The sequence below is a fragment of the Dasypus novemcinctus genome, chromosome 4 (assembly GCF_030445035.2).
Source record: "Dasypus novemcinctus isolate mDasNov1 chromosome 4, mDasNov1.1.hap2, whole genome shotgun sequence".
NCBI classification, from domain to species: domain Eukaryota; kingdom Metazoa; phylum Chordata; class Mammalia; order Cingulata; family Dasypodidae; genus Dasypus; species Dasypus novemcinctus.
This window is the reverse complement of record NC_080676.1, coordinates 163,632,031-163,649,295: the sequence shown is the minus strand read 5'-3', so window position 1 is coordinate 163,649,295 and position 17,265 is coordinate 163,632,031. Positions and strand designations below refer to the sequence as shown.

General features: G+C 59.1%; 1 protein-coding gene across 1 annotated transcript in view; it reads right to left on the bottom strand.

Moving 5' to 3' along the window:
* The window catches only part of UMODL1 (uromodulin like 1), a 67,500-nt gene extending 59,363 nt beyond the window's left edge, over positions 1-8,137 (bottom strand). The window contains exons 1-2 of the mRNA XM_071214496.1: positions 8,026-8,137; positions 4,242-4,484 (exon numbers count right to left, since the gene is read on the bottom strand). Of these exons, the coding sequence (XP_071070597.1) occupies positions 4,242-4,484; positions 8,026-8,137 (355 nt within the window). The remainder of the gene's footprint in view (positions 1-4,241; positions 4,485-8,025) is intronic.
* Between the last annotated feature and the right edge of the window lie 9,128 nt (positions 8,138-17,265).

The following is a 17,265-nucleotide window of genomic DNA, read 5'->3' as shown; positions in this document are numbered from 1 at the left end:
GGCCCCGAGAGGACAACCGGGAGCTCGCTTGGTAGACGGTCAACAGTCTGCTTGTCCTTCCCCTAACTCAGTGCAAATAGTGAAACAGAGCTGCCCACTGCCTGGCAAGCTGAGGTGCGCCACAGCTCGACCAGGTGACAGCCGAGGCTTCTGTCTGAGGGACACCATCGAAGGCTCCCTGCCGCCCAGGGTGGCGGAATCTGCTGGACTGGGAAGTCATTGTCCCTGTTTCCTCCACCTTCCTCGATGACCCAGTCTGGGAAAGACTGGGGGTCTCACCATGGGCCCCTGCTCATCGGTGTTGGGGGTACTGGAAGCTCGTGGGTTCCCGGTTCACTGGGGTTGTGGGTTTACCTAGAGGAGGGAGAGCCAAGGAGAAGGGGAGCTAAGAGGAAACGGGGTGCCACTGCAGTGTGTGATCGTCAGCTCCACTGATTTCCACCTCCAGGAGCTTGTCCTGAGTAATTAATCCAAGGAGCGTGTAGCGGAGTTGGCACCACAGGATGCTCATTGCAGCATTATTTATAAAAATGGAACGTGTGAACTCAGTAACTGGCAGGACGTTGCTTACTCTGTGAGGTCAGTCCAAGTGGTCGTTAAGTCATGCTCTAGAACGACATTTATTAACCCGGAAGGGCATGCACGATGAATTGCTGAGTGGTAAAGTTTTCTACTAAAGATCTCGAACAGGGCAGCCGTGATTTTGTAAAACGTCTGCACTGAATAAAGTCTATAAGAAATGTCAACAGTGGTTGTTCTTGGGTTGCAGGCTTATGGGTAAATTTTCTTTCTTTGTGCTTTTCCTGCATTTCCAAATTTTCTGCACGGATCATGTATTCATTTTTGCAACTAGGGAAAATTGCATTTAAATAAAGTAGTGTTCCACTTTTCACTGCATTCTCAATGCTAGACTTGACTATTGAAAAAATCATTTCGAGTGAAAAAAATATCCCAAGTGTCCACGTAATTTCCCTGTTTCTGTAGATAATCTGTTGTGGAGTGGGAGGAGAACGACGGAGACCATCTGGAGTCTCCATGGCCTCAGGCGCGTCTGGATTCAGGGCACCACGTTGTCAAGACGCGTCACCCCACATTTTGGCAGACTCCAGGTCCTGGCTGACCCCATTGCAGAGCGCATCCTTGCCCTCCCCCAAATTCCCAGGCTGTTCCTCTTGTCTTCCAAGTCCAGACTGTGGCCCCTGCCTCGTGCTTCACGAATCAGATCCCGGTCCTTAGCTGACCACCCACTGCGACCATCTCAGTTCCCGTCCCCGTCACCAGCCTGTCCGCGGCCCCTCCAGAGGAGCTCTAATTAGCTTGTGAGTGTTGATCAGAAGAGCCGCCTGAGCAGAGAGAGGGCTGCGCCCCGTGGTGCGCTGGGGAGTCGGCTCCCAGGAGGGGAGGAAGGGCCTGACCCGTGGCGTTTGCCGATGCCTGCAGGTAGGGTCTCCCACTGGGGCTTTCGAGCGCCCGCAGCGGGGTCACAGAGTGGAGGAGAGGGGCGCACGGCCGCTTCGGCCTGGTGTCACGCATTCTCCCAAACCCCACCCAGCCACTCCGCAGGGGCCACAGACCTCTGTGCAGCCGGCACAGCTGGGTGAATCAGAAACATCTCAGCCTGTGGGCCGGAGCCGCAGGCAGAGGCCACTTGCAGCGGGGGAAAAGCCCGGGCCATCTGCAAGGGGGGACGCAGCACAGGCCACCTGCAGGGTGGAGGGGGAGGACACATCCCTTTGCACTATTGTGAAAAGAAGGGAAGGCGAAACTTCCTAGGCTGGCCTGTTATAAAGCAGGCACCTTGAGATGCCTTTGTTCCCTCCACCTTCCTCCTGGGCTTCAGAGCACTACCTACCCACCCTGCATTAGAGTGCTCCCCAAGGCCCACCTGCATTAGAGTGCTCCCCCCACAGCCCACCTGCATTAGAGGGCTCCCCCCATGGCCCACCTGCATTAGAGGGCTCCCCCCACGGCCCACCTGCATTAGAGTGCTCCCCCACAGCCCACCTGCATTAGAGTGCTCCCCCACGGCCCACCTGCATTAGAGTGCTCCCCACGGCCCACCCTGCATTAGAGTGCTCCCCCACGGCCCACCCTGCATTAGAGTGCTCCCCACGGCCCACCTGCATTAGAGTGCTCCCCACGGCCCACCTGCATTAGAGTGCTCCCCCACGGCCCACTGCATTAGAGTGCTCCCCCCACGGCCCACCTGCATTACAGTGCTCCCCCCACGGCCCACCTGCATTAGAGTGCTCCCCCACGGCCCACCTGCATTAGAGTGCTACCCACGGCCCACCTGCATTAGAGTGCTCCCCACGGCCCACCCTGCATTAGAGTGCTACCCACGGCCCACCTGCATTAGAGTGCTCCCCACGGCCCACCCTGCATTAGAGTGCTCCCCACAGCCCACCCTGCATTAGAGTGCTCCCCATGGCCCACCCTGCATTAGAGTGCTCCCCACGGCCCACCTGCATTAGAGTGCTCCCCCACGGCCCACCTGCATTAGAGTGCTCCCCACGGCCACCTGCATTAGAGTGCTCCCCACGGCCACCTGCATTAGAGTGCTCCCCCCACGGCCCACCTGCATTACAGTGCTCCCCCACAGCCCACCTGCATTAGAGTGCTCCCCACAGCCCACCTGCATTAGAGTGCTCCCCCACGGCCCACCTGCATTAGAGTGCTCCCCACGGCCCACCTGCATTAGAGTGCTCCCCACGGCCCACCCTGCATTAGAGTGCTCCCCATGGCCCACCCTGCATTAGAGTGCTCCCCCCACGGCCCACCTGCATTAGAGTGCTCCCCACGGCCCACCTGCATTAGAGTGCTCCCCCACGGCCCACCTGCATTAGAGTGCTCCCCACGGCCCACCTGCATTAGAGTGCTCCCCACAGCCCACCTGCATTAGAGTGCTCCCCCACGGCCCACCCTGCATTAGAGTGCTCCCTCATGGCCCACCTGCATTAGAGTGCTCCCCCCACGGCCCACCTGCATTAGAGTGCTCCCCACAGCCCACCTGCAGGTCCCCCTGGCTCCTGGCCATACCCCCTCACTCACTGACACCCCAAACAACCCCCGCCGTTCCCCAGAGCCACACACTCTTCCTACCCCTTGGACCCTCTAACTAGAATGTTCTCGCCTTGGCAATTTATCCTCTAAGAGGGGGTGGAGGGGAGAAGGGTGCGAAGCTCGCAGGCACTGACAGTTCAACACTGCAGAAGCGTTTTGGACCAGCACAGTGGGTTTCACGGGAGGGAAAGTTCTGGTAAGGATGAGGACAGGGCGGGGGGAGGAGGGGGCTGCTGACGAGCATCTGCTGAGGCCCTCCAGCCCTCCCAGCTGGGAAGAATGTGCCCCTCCAGGTGAGGGGTGGGCTGTGCCCACCTTCCCCGCCCTCCCACCCACTGACCGCAGGACCTTCACAGCAGGGGGTCCCAATAGGACACTGGCCCGGCAGGGCGCATGCCCCCGCAGCCTGGCTGGCTGCCCCCTCCACTCAGCGCGGGGCAGGAGGGCGGTGGGGTGGGGCAGCCCGGGCGCAGAAGGGGCCTCTCCTGCAAGTCCCCCTGGGAACCACGGTGAGCGGGCCCCACCCGGGCGGTTTGGGTGCAGGTGGGGGGGCGCCGTTTTACACCCCACTAAAGCTGTGCCCACTGGGACCCTCCAGGGCTGCCCTCTGAGCTTTTCCACCTCAACGCCGGCAGCCTGTCCCCGTGGAGGGGGCTTCAGGGGACCTGAGGGCACCCGGGCAGCTCGCGCACCAAGCCCCTGTGCATTCTGGGGGTTTGTACCAGCCCGAGACCCTCCACCCCGCACCGCAGCCCCTGGTTTGGGGAGGAGGCAGGGGGTCCAGGCCCTTGTCTCCGGTCATGGGGGTCACCTGGGACCCCCTCCTGCCCCCCCCCCCCGGGGCCGGTCTGCCCGCACACCACAGCTGCAGCCCTCAGCCTCGAGGTGGGCCCTGGGGCATCTACCTGGGGCCACCTGAGGGGCTGGGGGCTCCTTCCCACCGCACAGAAACTCACGGGGGTCTGGTGGTGACTCAGAACGGCCTTTCATGCCCCCACACACACGCAGGCGCACATGCCCCCCTGCCCTGGAAATTGCCATCTGGAAAGCTCTTTCATGTCGAGACAGGGGGCAGATCCGGGGACCCCTCAGTGCTCCGAAGGGTCTGCAGGTCCTGAACAGGGACCTTCACGGGGACTCAGGGGTCCCAGGGCCCCCACCTGGCCCCCAGGACTCACGCAGGACACAGTAGAGCCCGAGCTGCTCGTAGCCCCCGCAGCAGGCGGTCACGCTCCTGTTCTCGGGGACCTCCACCAGGCGGTACTGCGTCCTCTCGGCCGTCTTGGGGCAGCGCCGCCACGGAATCCACCCGCCGCAGGGGGCGGAGGTGGTGTGGGGCGCCCGGACGGCCAGCACCCTCGGCACGGTCTGCGTCACGCGGTAGCTGCACAGCTGGTAGCTCAGCAAGGAGAGGCCGTTTTCTAAGGGGGAGGGCGGGGGCCGGGGAGGGGAGGGCCAAGGAGCCAAAAGACAAAAACAAAACCCAGCAGAGTCAGACCGACGGGCGCCGTGACCCAAAGGCCCCGCTGGTGCGAGGGCCGGGGACAGGAGGGGCGGCTGTCCCAGTGGGCTCTGCGGGGCCACCCGCCCTGACCGCAGGGCCCTCCTCCGAGCTGAGAAAGCCTGGGTGGGGGACACGAACTCACAGGAGCTGCAGGGGAGACCTTCTGTAGGTGGCACAGCTGCCACTCCCCCGCCCCACTCCTGCTTCCCACGGCCCAGGCTTCGGACAATATACTAAAGGGAGAGTGCAGCTCGTGCCCCTCTGCCTCGGGATCTCTCATTCTCTATCTTTGGAATCAAGCAGCTCTCTCAGATCCGGGAGCCTCAGAGTCACCAGCTGTAACATGAACGTGCAGCCATTGCCCCCAACAAATCCATTCAGAAAGCCGAATGGGTAGCACGTGCAGCACCTTTCCTTGAGTGAAGCTGAAGATGAATAATATTTAAACTGCATGTGAGTGAAGTGGATTTGGCCCAATGGATAGTGCGTCCGCCAACCACATGGGAGGTCCAAGGTTCAAACCCCGGGCCTACTTGATCCGTGTGGAGCTGGCCCATGCGCAGTGCTGATGCGTGCAGGGATGTCCCCCGTGTAGGGGAGCCCCACGCACAAGGAGTGCGCCCCGTAAGGAGAGCCGCCCAGCGCGAAAGGAAGTGCAGCCTGCCCAGGAATGGTGCCGCACACATGGAGAGCTGACAACAGCAAGATGACAACAAAAAAGAAACAGATTCCCAGTGCCGCTGACAAGAACACAAGCAGACACAGAAGAACCCACAGCAAATGGACACAGAGAGCAGACAACTGGGGGAGAGGGCAGGAGATAAATAATAAATAAATAAATAGGCTGCACGTGAGATGATCTATAGATCATCAATAGGCTGCCAGGAAAAGGGGGTGCAGTCGTCCCCGCGGAGGCCCCTGTCATCACCAAGCCCACCTGCTGCACCTGTCACCTGGAGACCTACTTCCTGCACACAAACGACCCTCTCCCCTGCATCAAGACAGTCACAGGAGGCTGGAGACCCCATAGCACCTCCTACCTGCGCCAGCCCTGAGCCCATCCTGGAACGCCCCCCACGTGGTTCCCAGGGCTAGCCTCTGCCACGTTCGTGGGCTGGGGCTCAAGGCCACCTAGTCTGTGCATCCACGAGGCAGGGGTTCACTAGGAGCATTAGGCTCCTCCAGGAGCAGCTGGATTCCCAAGGGAGAAGGCCAGGATGGCAGCAGCACCTGCCCACTCACAGCCCAGCCCCCCACCCTGGCCATCCCCTGCCAGCAGAGGCTGGTGGGAGGCTGCCTCCAGGTACCCAGGGAGAAGCCCAGGGGGCCATGGCAGCCCCTGGCCTGCAGGCGTGGGCCAGAGGGACCCCACTCCACAAGCGGTGTGACCCAAAAAGGGTCAACCCTGGGGCTGCTGTCCGGGCACCCCATGGGATCCACGGGGCCTCGGGGATGGGGCGACCGCTGCCCGTCTTCACCAGGGGTCGGTACCGTCAGCTCTGTGCCTTGGAGAAGGGACTCCTGAAAGTGACCGCAGGGACGGCAGTCCTGGAGGTCGGGGTCGCGTGGGACAGGACAACGCCTGAGGACTTGGTGCGCCGGGACCTTAGCCAGGTGCGTCCACATCGTTTCACTCTGCATCAGCTCCTCCAGGAGGGGTGCGAGCTCCCGAGGCTGCCCAAGTTTCCATCGGTCGCTGGCAGGGCCCTTCTCCACACACCCGTGCACACGTGCACACTCATGTACACACACCGCACACATGTGCATGCACACATAGACACACTCTTGCATTCACACAACACCCATGCATGCATGCACAGGCACGCATGCACACACAGGTGTGCACATGCTCCCCTGCACACACACGCAGGCATGCATGCACACACAGGTGTGCACAGCCCGCACACGCACCCATGCACACGCACACAGGCATGCATGCGTACACAGGTGTGCACAGCCCACACACGCACCCATGAACACGTGCACAGGCATGCCTATACACACAGGTGTGCACAGCCCGTACACGCACCCACAAACACGTGCACAGGCATGCATGCATACACAGGTGTTCACAGCCTGCACACGCACCCATGCACAAACGCACAGGCATGCGTGTACGCACAGGTGTGCACAGCATACACACACAACCACACACGCACACACATCTCCTGCAGAACCCTGCCTGACAACTGGTCCATTTATTTCACATCCCACCCAAGGCCTCCTGTCATCCCCAGACCTGGCTTTTTGGGGAGCAGAGCCCGGAGTGGATGCCTTTGGGCAACGCCTGCCTCCCAAATCCCTTGGAGGCCAGGAGAGTGAGAGCTGGGGGCCCAGTTCTGGTCCGGAAGGCTGGCAAGCTTTGGAGCGAGTGTGGGCCCAGGGGCAGCCAGGCCAGCGTGCCCACCAGCTTGGCCTGAGCACATTCTGTGCCCTCGGTGCCCCGTCCTGTCATTTGTCAAATAGTGGCTGTGCCCGGGGTGTAGATGGCTGTGAAACACGCCCGTAAGTGCACCTGGCACTGAGGAGAATTCAGGACGGACCTTGTGGCCCAGAGTTGAGCACACAGCTGCGCAGCCCTGACCTCACCCAAGTTTAAAAAGTCACCATTTGAGGATGAAAAGTCCCACTTGAGGATGAAAAGTCTCTTGAACCAGCATAAAAATGAGGTGGATTTTAGTAACAGAATGGATCTGTTTAAATGCCCGGCAGAATCAGTCGATTTTCCAAGGGAAATGAAAAGAGATTTGCCACCTCCAATCCCTGAAATCTGGGGTTTCCGAAATGCACTGGGGTTTGAAACAGCCACTTTGCGCACTCTGTGCTGCCTGAAGCCTGTGGATGGGACCCCTCGCTGCCACTCGACTCCCTGCAGCCATTGGCACCCCCGTTCTGCCCCCGGGCTGGGAAGAGCCCAGGGTCGCTGGTCCAGGGAGCAGGGAAGATGGACGTGGCGACCCAAGCCCTTTCCCCGTCCTGGGCCCTCCCCAGGTGGGTGGAAGAAGCTCCGTCCGAGGCATCTGCAACCAGGGCCACCCTGCTCAGAATTCTGCCCTTGGAGAACAGTGTGATCTGGGCAGGTCCCCAGCAGGGTGGGGTCTGCACACGGAGGACTTCGGTGTCCCCAGGCCCAGGACAGCCACCGCCTGAATCTCCCAGAACGGTCTCCTCCCAGCTTGGCCCCAGAGCCTGCCACTCGGCAGCACCCACGCAGGCTCAGAGCTGCATTTACACCCAGTCCTTCCCCGCCCTGTGATGCCCGGGCACACTCACCTTGGAGCAGCCCCGTCGCCCTGTAAGAGCTTGCATGACGCCCTATGCCACGTTGGCTGCCCAGGTGTTAGCACGCCACTCTGTCGTGGCTGCTAGTGAGTTTGGCCAGGAAGGAGCAAGCGCCACCTCTCAGAGCAGCTGTCCCGGGGAGCCCCCACAGCTCGAGATTAGCCTGAGCCCCTCACCTGTGAAGCCGCTGGCTCGGCTGGGGCCCACGGCACTGACCAGGGCCAGCAGGGCCAGCCCGAGGGGCCTGAGCCTTGGCCGGCGCTGGCGGTGCAGGGCTCCCGGCTCCATCGCGGCCATCTCCATCCGTCTCGGCCGCGGCAGTGGCTTCAGAGGCAGCGCCGGCTCACTGGGGAGCAGCCCCTGGTGCCTGCTCATTAAGGCCTTCCAGCACCACGGCCGATTCCCCTCGGGGCCCCTGCGTGTCACCGCAAACAGATGGCATCTCTTAGGAAAGGTGAGTACCCAGCGGCAGGGGCCGCCTCGCTGGCCCCCATCTCACTGTTACACAGAAAGCGTGGTTCAGACCCAAATCTCACTCCCTCCATCAAGGACAGGGTATTCTCTTACCAGCTCGTTCTGAACTGGCAGGAGAAAACAGCGTCAAATCAAAGTGGTCCATCAGATTCAGAAAAGCATCCTTCAAACGACTCGACAATCCCGCCCAAGGGCCATGGAGATGTCCAGGCACCTTGATGTGGCAGTTCCTGCGTGGGGAGCGGTCGGTGGGTGAAGCCGTATCCGTAGCCACGTTCGTTATTTATCATGATTTTAAATGGCAAGTTAGAGAAGTCAACAACCGCAGGAGAACGTAAGGCAATTATCGTGGAGCATCTGGGCGTGATATTCTACAGCACTGAAACAATCATTTTGAAGACTTAACAGCATGAAAGAGATATCTAACAATGTGAAGTCAAGAAAGAACTCCTACAATTTTGTCTCCATTAAGATTACAGGTCTGTAAAATTATATAAAGGGGCACAAAAGCCAGAAGGGACCATAGTGTTAAATTTTTTAGAGGTGGTAGGATTATAGGAGATTTTTTATCTTCATAGCCATCATGTTATATGTGAAATGGATGTTTAATTCCATCTCTATTTCCTGCTACCTTGTTGGATTGCCTTGCATCGACGGGTTTTGAAATCTGAAGCACTGTTTTTAACATTTGATGAGCAAGATCTAGGGAGGTTTTACTGAGAGAACTTTCAAATACAGTAGAGAACCATTTGGCTGTCTGGTTCAAAAGTATAATTCCCTTGTGTTCTAAATGCCGAAAAACATTCTTGCAAGAGGGACTGCTAGCCTAACTCCTGTATCCACACTGCTACATCTCTCATTCTCGGGAGATTAATCTCTGAAATGATGAGTTCCCTTGATCACCATCACTCTTTATGGAAAATCAAAGCATCAAGCAGTATTGACCCCTAAGCTGTGGTTATGAGGTTAAAAAAATAGTTTTATTAAGAAAAGAATAAAATGTGAAGCTATTCATATAATATTTAAGGAAATAAAAATTTGATTCATGCTTGCAGAATAGATGTAAAAATCTTTTAATTTAGCTCACTCTGGACATTTTGCTCAACATATCATCTTGAGAATTTTTGCATTTATGAAAGCTCCTATAAAACATGAAGGTAGAGTCAGGAATACTGTTATATTTTAAAGCTCAAAATTGTCAGTTTCTTTCTAGCTTGGTCTCTCCCTCAATCTCCATTTTATAAGGCACAGGAAAAAGACTCCCATGTTGCTTTTTTCATTTAACCCACAGTAAGGTTTTTTCCTCCAGTTATTATTTATGCATATTTTCTGCATGATGGCTATAGGGTTTTTCCACAGTTGCCTTTTCCAAGTAAACCCTTGGAGGAGAAAATATCCACTGTGCTTCTCTCAGTGGGAAAAGAATTCTCTAGAACATCACGTCTGCCTCTCCAGGGTGTGCCCAGCTCCGGGGGCCCGTGCAGGAGCCCCAGGGAGGGAAGGGGTCCGTCCTCAGCAGGAAGGCGGGGCTCTTGCCTGAGACGGGGTCCAGGACCCGAGCATGAGGGAGACACAGCGGTCCAGGGCCAAGTTCAGGGACATGCACACTCGCACATGCTCACACACGTGCACACCCACACACGCATACTCATTCTCACACAATCGCTCACACGTGCCCACACTCAGATACTCACGCATGTTCACTGTCCCCCACACGTGCTCACTCACTCACACATTCACGTACATACGCTCACATGTACTTTCACACACGCTCACACATGCACACTCACCCACGTTCAGTCACACGCCAACACTCATGCACACTCACACATGCATATTCATTCTCACTCACACATTCACTCACACCTGCCCACACACTCACATGTACTCGCACACATGCACACGCGCACACCTGCACAGTCACATATACACACGCACACATGCATATGCATTCTCACACACACGCAGTCCCCCACACATGCCCACACTAGGACATACTCACACACATTCACTCTCACCCATATGCGCACACTCACATTCTTGCACACACACCCTTGCACCTTCTCGCACACTCACACACCTGCGCACACATACACACGAACACACAGGAGGTCGTGCTTCCTGTCGCTGGGACCCAGTCTCTCCCCAGGCACGAGCTGGCCTCCCCGTGGTGCATGGGGGTGACAGCTGCATTCCCCCTTGGTTTCCTCACCTGTAAAAGGAGGGGTTCAAAGCAGAGACCCTCTCGATGGTCTTTCACAAACAAGTGCCAGGTTCTGTGGTTATGGGCACACCCCCAAAGACCCCAGCACGGAAGTCCATGTCTCTTGGCACCCTATGGACGGACGCGTATAAAGCAGCGTGGTGGCCTGGGGCATGGACGGCTCTTCCCAGGGACAGATGTCCGCCGTCCTTTGTGGGCTCAAGACGTCAGTCTAAGGCAGGGCCGGCAACACGGCATCAGTCCCTGGCCCCAGCTCCGGCCCGCTTGGTGGGCAGCGAAGGGCACAAGCTGCGGGCAGTGGACCCGGGAAAGGGGGGGCTCAGTCGCCTTGCCCGGTCTCAGGGTTCGGGGGAGGCTGGACAGGAAGAGGCAGGGACGGCCGAATCAGGAACCCAGGAAGCTGCCCTGGAGGGGGTGGAGAGGCTGGGCAGCATGTGGGCGCTTGAGGGGTTCAGGACGGGGCAGGACCGGCCACCCGGGGGCCCCCCGCTCTGCTCGCCCATTGGTGAGGGAGGGGGAGGTGTGGGCGGGGAGGTGCCTGCACCCCCACTCGGCAGGGTGGGCTTACCTTCCAGGCGGGGGCTTCGTGAGCTCGTGAACGCTGGGATCTCGAAGCGACCCGCGTCATCTGGCCCAGCCTGCGGTCCCTGAAAGTGTTTCGGGGGCGTGGGTGAGGACCCTGCCCCAGAGCGTGGGAAACGCTCGGGGGCTGCAGATTCCCAAGCCCCACTAACATAGAGCCCCGGGGGAGGGGGCCCAGACCCGGCCCTCAGGCTGCACAGGGGCTGCTGGACCCAAAGGACACGCCTCCCAACGCCAGGGGACGCACCCCAGTGCCGCAGCCACCTCTGCTGGAGGCTCGTCCATGCCTGGAGCCTCCCCCCGGGGGACCCAACTACCCCCGGGGACGAGACGGAAAGTTCAATCCCCCTTCCACCCGGCAGCCTGCAAATTCTGCTGCAGAGTCCTGCAGGGTCCCGTGTGTGCATGTGTGTGCGTGTGTCCTCACCTTCCTTCCCCACACGCGTCTCCCTGTCTATCTCTCACACGCCTGCTTTTCCTCCTCGTTTTTTTTCACGCGTTGAGCTTTGCAGAGGCTCAACATTTTAAAGTCCTAGAGTAGGAGACTCTGTCACCTCCTTTGACAGTCCGCTTTGGAAACCGCTGCCTTCCTGGCCAGGGCTGGATGGTGTCGTCCCCGAGCCCCGTGGAGCAGGCTGGACACTTGGCCTCTTTGTGCTGGGGCCAGAGCAACCTGGAAGGGGAGAGCAGCAGGGAGAGGTGACTCGGGCCGACGGAGGAGGCACCCCTGCAGCCGCGAGCTGGGGAGCTGCTGGGTAGGCTGCCAGACCCCGCCGTGGACGAGGGTGCACGCTGGGGCTGTCCTCACCTCCTGCTGTGCTTCGTGGAGTCAGGGGAGGGCCCTGGGCTAGTCCACGGTCCTGGGTCCAGGGCCAGCTCTGCCAACTGCCCAATGTGTCACCATGGCCAACGCTGTGCCTCTGTGGACCTCAGTCTCCTGATCTACAAAATGGGGTCATTATGCCTTCTAATGTAGTAATGCTTTTTAAAAAATATTTCCCCCCTTTTAAACTTCTATTGAAGTATAACAAATAGAAAAATTCACAGATCATAAGCCTAGAGTGCAGTGGATTAACATACCGTAATTGCACCTCTTTCCCCGTCACAGATAGAAAAACCACAGAGGCTCCTCTCGGGCTTCCTCCCAACCACGACCTCCTCCCTCCTCTCCAGAGGTCACTTTCACTTTGATTATTGAAGCACAAGTATTTTTAATTTTTATGAATTCCAGTTTATCATTTTTCTCTTTATGCATCTGTTTTCAGGTTTGGACCCAAGAACTCATTGTTTTAACCCAAGATCATGCAGACTTTTTCCTAGACTTCTTTTCTTTTGTTCTAAACAAATCAATTTTATTGGTCCATATTAACAAAGCATAAATCCATCCAAGGTGTACAATCGACGGTATTTGGTGTAATCACCTACTTGTGAACTCATCGCTCCAATCACGTGATGGTATTTTAAAGCCTTCTAATATCGTGGGAATCAAATAAAATAATGCATGGAAGCCATCCTAAAGGCAGTGCCCTGCCCAGCCTTCTGAGGGCACCCATCGCACCCCGTCGTGAAATGCAGATGAAGGTGTGCGCTGCACGGCGTCACGTGACGCAGGCGCCCCACCTGGCGAGACGGAGCGGGATCTTTCAGGGTCTCTGGAAGAGACTCCAGGCTAAGTTTAGAAGCCTCCAGGCTAAGTTTAGAAGCCTCACGGCTACACTGAGAAGCTGTTGATAACAGCGCAGTGGTCAGGAGCGATGTTGGTCCTAATAAATATTGCTATAGTGGAGAATCAGCGGCCCACTAGAGAAGCTAATGCAAACGCAGAAACAAAAATACATCCACGTTAGGGTCCTGGAACTTAGCGGTGGACGGCCGCCAAGTGGAGCAGAAAGGTCCCAGCCGGAGCCTGGGTGTCGGGGGCTCTAGCCTGGCCTCTGGGCTCTCTGGGATCCGGGCAGTCGCCAGCCCTGGGGACGCTGAGGTCTGAAGAGGGCGGGCGTGGTCCTTACCAGCCCCAACCCCGATGGCCGCATCCTCTCTCTCAGGGTGGGCCGAAACGTCCCCTGCTCAGTGCCCCTCCCACAGCCCCCTCACCCTCTGCTCCCCTCTCCCACCTTCTCCACCCCTCTCCAAAGCCCTCATTCTGGCAGTGTTTATTTGGGGTAAACGAAGGGAGGTGCTCAATAGACATGAGATTTGTGGACCGATGGACGCCTTTAGCCCCATGTAAGCCTGGAGTATTTGTAGCCTCCATGTAGCCTCCATGTAAGCCTGGAGTATTTGCAGCACCCTAAAAGATGGGCCCATGCTTCCAGGCCTTTCAGGTTCGGGGGTTTCTGAAGCTTTGCAGGGCCCAAAGCAGACCTGTGGGGAAGGTAGCGGAAGATGAGTCATCATGGGAGCCCTGGGGCGCGTCCTGCTTGCAGCCAAGCCAAATCACTGCTGGGGGCCCCTGTGAGTGCCCCTCCTTTGGTGCAGTGGAGCTCCGTCTTCATCCATGGAAAATCCCTCCCTCGGCCGGGGTGCTCTGCTCCTCGGTCTCCCACGCCGGGCTCCGTCCCCCTACGGGGCGGCTCTGTGGGTGCTGGTGCTGCGCACTGTTGGCACAGCCTCGGCTCGCTTCCCTCTGGCTTTCCTCTGGAAATTCTCTCTCTGTTTCTCACAACATCGGCGCTTGGTGGTTTTTAGGGAGCGTGTTTCTGTCCTGGGGTCTTTATCCCCATTGGGTGGGCCCTGGGTTCAGTCAGGCCAACTCAGGGTGGAGAGGAAGGGGCCGGGACCCTCGGGGTCGGGGCGGCCGGGCTCCCCGCCGGTGGGGCCTGCGCTGCCTCCTGCCCCTCATGGCCCAGCCGCTCCCCGGGCCCTGCACGGTTAGGTAAGGGGGCTTGTCAGGGCAGCCCTCACCAGCCCCTGGACCTCGCAGTTTCCTGTGGCCTCAGAGCCTCGTGGGATCACAGGCACCGCCTGCTGGGGGGTTTCCAGCTGCAGACAAAGGGCAGAGAACCAGGGCGGGGGAGAGCGAGCGACCCCCATGCCCACGGAGCTGCCCACGGTGCCCGGAGGGGGCCTGGTCCCCGGGCAGAGCCAGGGTGACCCAGGAGCCTGCTGGGGGCATGCGTGGGGTCAGCGTGGAGACCCCCGTGTCGCCGCTTCTCCCCCGGGGAGGGAGAGCGCGCCCCATCTCCTAGCATGTCCAGCCCTGGGGGGTTTCAGCTGAAATGGCTCAGATCAGAGGGAGGGAAGCAGGGGGTGAGAACTGGGGCCCAGGGAGGGCGGGGGGAGATGTTCACAGCTGAGAAGACTCGAAGCCCCCCAGGAAGGAGACAGAGACGGTGGGCCTCTGTCGGGCCTTCCTGGAGGCTCGGCTCTCAGCGTGGACGGCCTTGCGTGGACAGGCCTCCCCTCCCCTCAGCACGGCCCTCCCCGCAGGCTCCTGGGGGCGGCAGGGGGCCCGGCAGCGGACAGGCTGACCCGGGCCCCAGAGGCCTGCAGTCCGGCCGAGGGGCTGACTTAACCTCACGGACAATCCCGTCGTGGTCTTGGCAGCTGGAGACGCCTCTCTGGGAAGTGACCCCTCGGTGGAGACCTAAGGAAGAGGGGTCGGGTGGCCCCCGTGAGACGGCCCGGCCAGCGGAAGGTTCTGGGAGCTTGGTTCACCCAAGGGACTGAAAGAAGGTGGGCGTGGCGGGAGCTCAGAGAGCAAGACGCGTCCCCGGCCGTCGTGTCCCTCCGTCCCTCCAGCCCTCCCCCCAGCCCCCCGCCCCCCGCCCGGGACAATGTGGCATCTGTGAGCCGAGGAGCAGGCCCGGGGTCACCTCTGGCCCCCGTGCCCCGCGCTGAGGCCGCGCCGGGGCCAGACGAGGCTTCTCCACTTCAGTCGGGGCCGACGCACAGAGGTGGGCTTAAGTTTCAGCAGCAGGTATTTAGGTCAGATAAGCAGGGCTGCTGCACCCTGGCAGGCCCTGGCTCGGGCGCTGTGACGGGGATGCCGCCCCCCCCCCCGGGGCTCCAACTCTAGGGACGTGCAGGGGTCAGGTCCAGGGAGCCAGGACACAGAGGGGTCAGGCCTCTTGGCCACCTGGGAGGTGACCGAGGCAGGGCGCTTCCCAGGGCCCTCCGGACCGCAGATCTGGGTTCTTGCCAGCCCAGGGGCCCTTGGCAGGCAGTAGCCCCTCTCCTCTGCAAGCCGGGCGTGGGGACCCCTCCTCACAGGCGGTTCTGGGAGCCAGCTCACCCAGGGTGGAGCCGGGGCTCAGGACAGCTTGTTTCTCTGCTTCCTGGTGACAAAGATCAAGGACAGGTGTGGCCGTGAAGCACCCTGTGGGCTGGAAAGGGCGTGCCAGAAAAGGCACAGGCCCTGTCCGTGCAGGTGACCCGCCCTCATGGGAGCCCCTGCCATTGGGGGTCCCCGGCAAGTGGCGGGCTCGGCTGTCCCAGGGGCAGGTGGCAGGGGTCTGGGCCCAGCCGGGCAGGGACAGTGCAGCATGCTCAGCCTGGCCAGGCCAGGGCTTCCCCGGAGGTCCGGCAGGGGCCGGCCAAGGGCTGAGGCCAGCTGGCGAGGACAGCTTCAGGGCAGGGGGTGCACCTGCTGGCCTCGGGGACTGGTGGGGCCCTGGCCCCTGCCCTGAAACTCAGGACCCAGAAGGGCCAGTGAGGGCCAGCACGGAACACAAATCGGACAGAGGCCGAGTGGGAGGAACTGGGTCCAGGGTCCTTCTAGCTGGCCTGGGGACAGAGGGCAGGTTCAAGTGTCAGAATCAGGAGCTGAAGACCAGGGCCATCGAGCCAGGGCCAACCAAGGGGGGAGCAAACGTGGATCGACCGTCCCCCCAGGGGTAGCTTGGCACAGTTCTCCCCTCCCCAGTCCCCTTCCAAACCCTGGAACCAGCCCTGGTGGCCTCTCAAGCACAACCGGCCCCTCTCTCCTCTGTGACAAAGCCAGTAAAGGCCTCCTTTTCCCACACAGTCAGTGAGCCCCACAAGGGCAGGCCATGCCCAGAGACCATCTCCTCACTGCGCCTGGCCCAGGGCCTGGTATACAGGAGGTGCTCAATAAGTGGGGCTAAACGAATGGCCTGCAGGCAGCACACATGCGCCTCAGCTCATCACCCAGGCAGTCCAGAAGCCAGTTCCCACCTGCCTGTCCCCTCCCACCCTCGGCCCCAGCTGCAGGACGAGATTTTAGGGTGCACCGATGGCCTAACGAAACCACTGCCGGGCGTCCCGGAGTAAACCCCACATTGGGGTCTTCAGACTGTTAGGAAAATGCTTCATTCTGGAGTGGGGGGCTCAGGCTGGGTGCCTCTCCTTCCCCGTGGGGATCCCAAATGGGGAAATTGACTTTCTCAGCAGCTATCTTGACCTGCTCTCTGGCTAGGGACTCCAACAGGGAGAGGGAGCTCTTCCAGGATAGTAAGCAGAGGCCAGATGGAGGGCTGGGTCTTAGAAACGATTGAAATGTAATATTATTATACATTTGAATTTGTATCGGGGAGGTGCCTGCCTCTAAATCTCACCACTGTGCAAATCATTGACCAAGGAAAGACTTGCTCACTGTAAGGACAAAGGATGACTCAGAATCAGGCTTTTTCCCCTTTCATCATCCTGACTGTTGTGATTTTCCAGGCATACGGAATTTGCCAGACATTGCAAGAACTCTAGCTGCAAGGCTGACATTGCCAGGGCCTCCTGGCAGGTAAGAAAACCCACTGGGAAATGCTGGTGCAGAAGGTAAACCTATGGCAGCACCATAACATAATGCAGAAATCTCTGCCAGAGCTGCCTGGGGCAGGACGGTCCCTTCCAGGCAGCTGGAAAACAAGGTGACCGCCAGTGCCCTGAGAGTTTGGCCACAGGTTCTTAAAACTTGGAATTCCCTTCCCAATGAGTCACTTCTGTTTTATTTTCCGAAGGTTAGAGAGGTTTCTGGTAAGAAGGACATCTGAGGCGATGTCAGGGGAAAATAGACCCTTTCTGAAAACCTCAAAGTGTGGGAAGAAAGTGCCTCGTTGTCCAGCCCGCCTGTGGATTTGCTGGGGAAGGGAGGGCTTGGGGTCCAATTCTAGCATCTGCACTGTCTGTAAATGAGTGGGTGTTTGCCAAGCAGTGTTCAGTGGTTTGGGACTTGTATAAATAA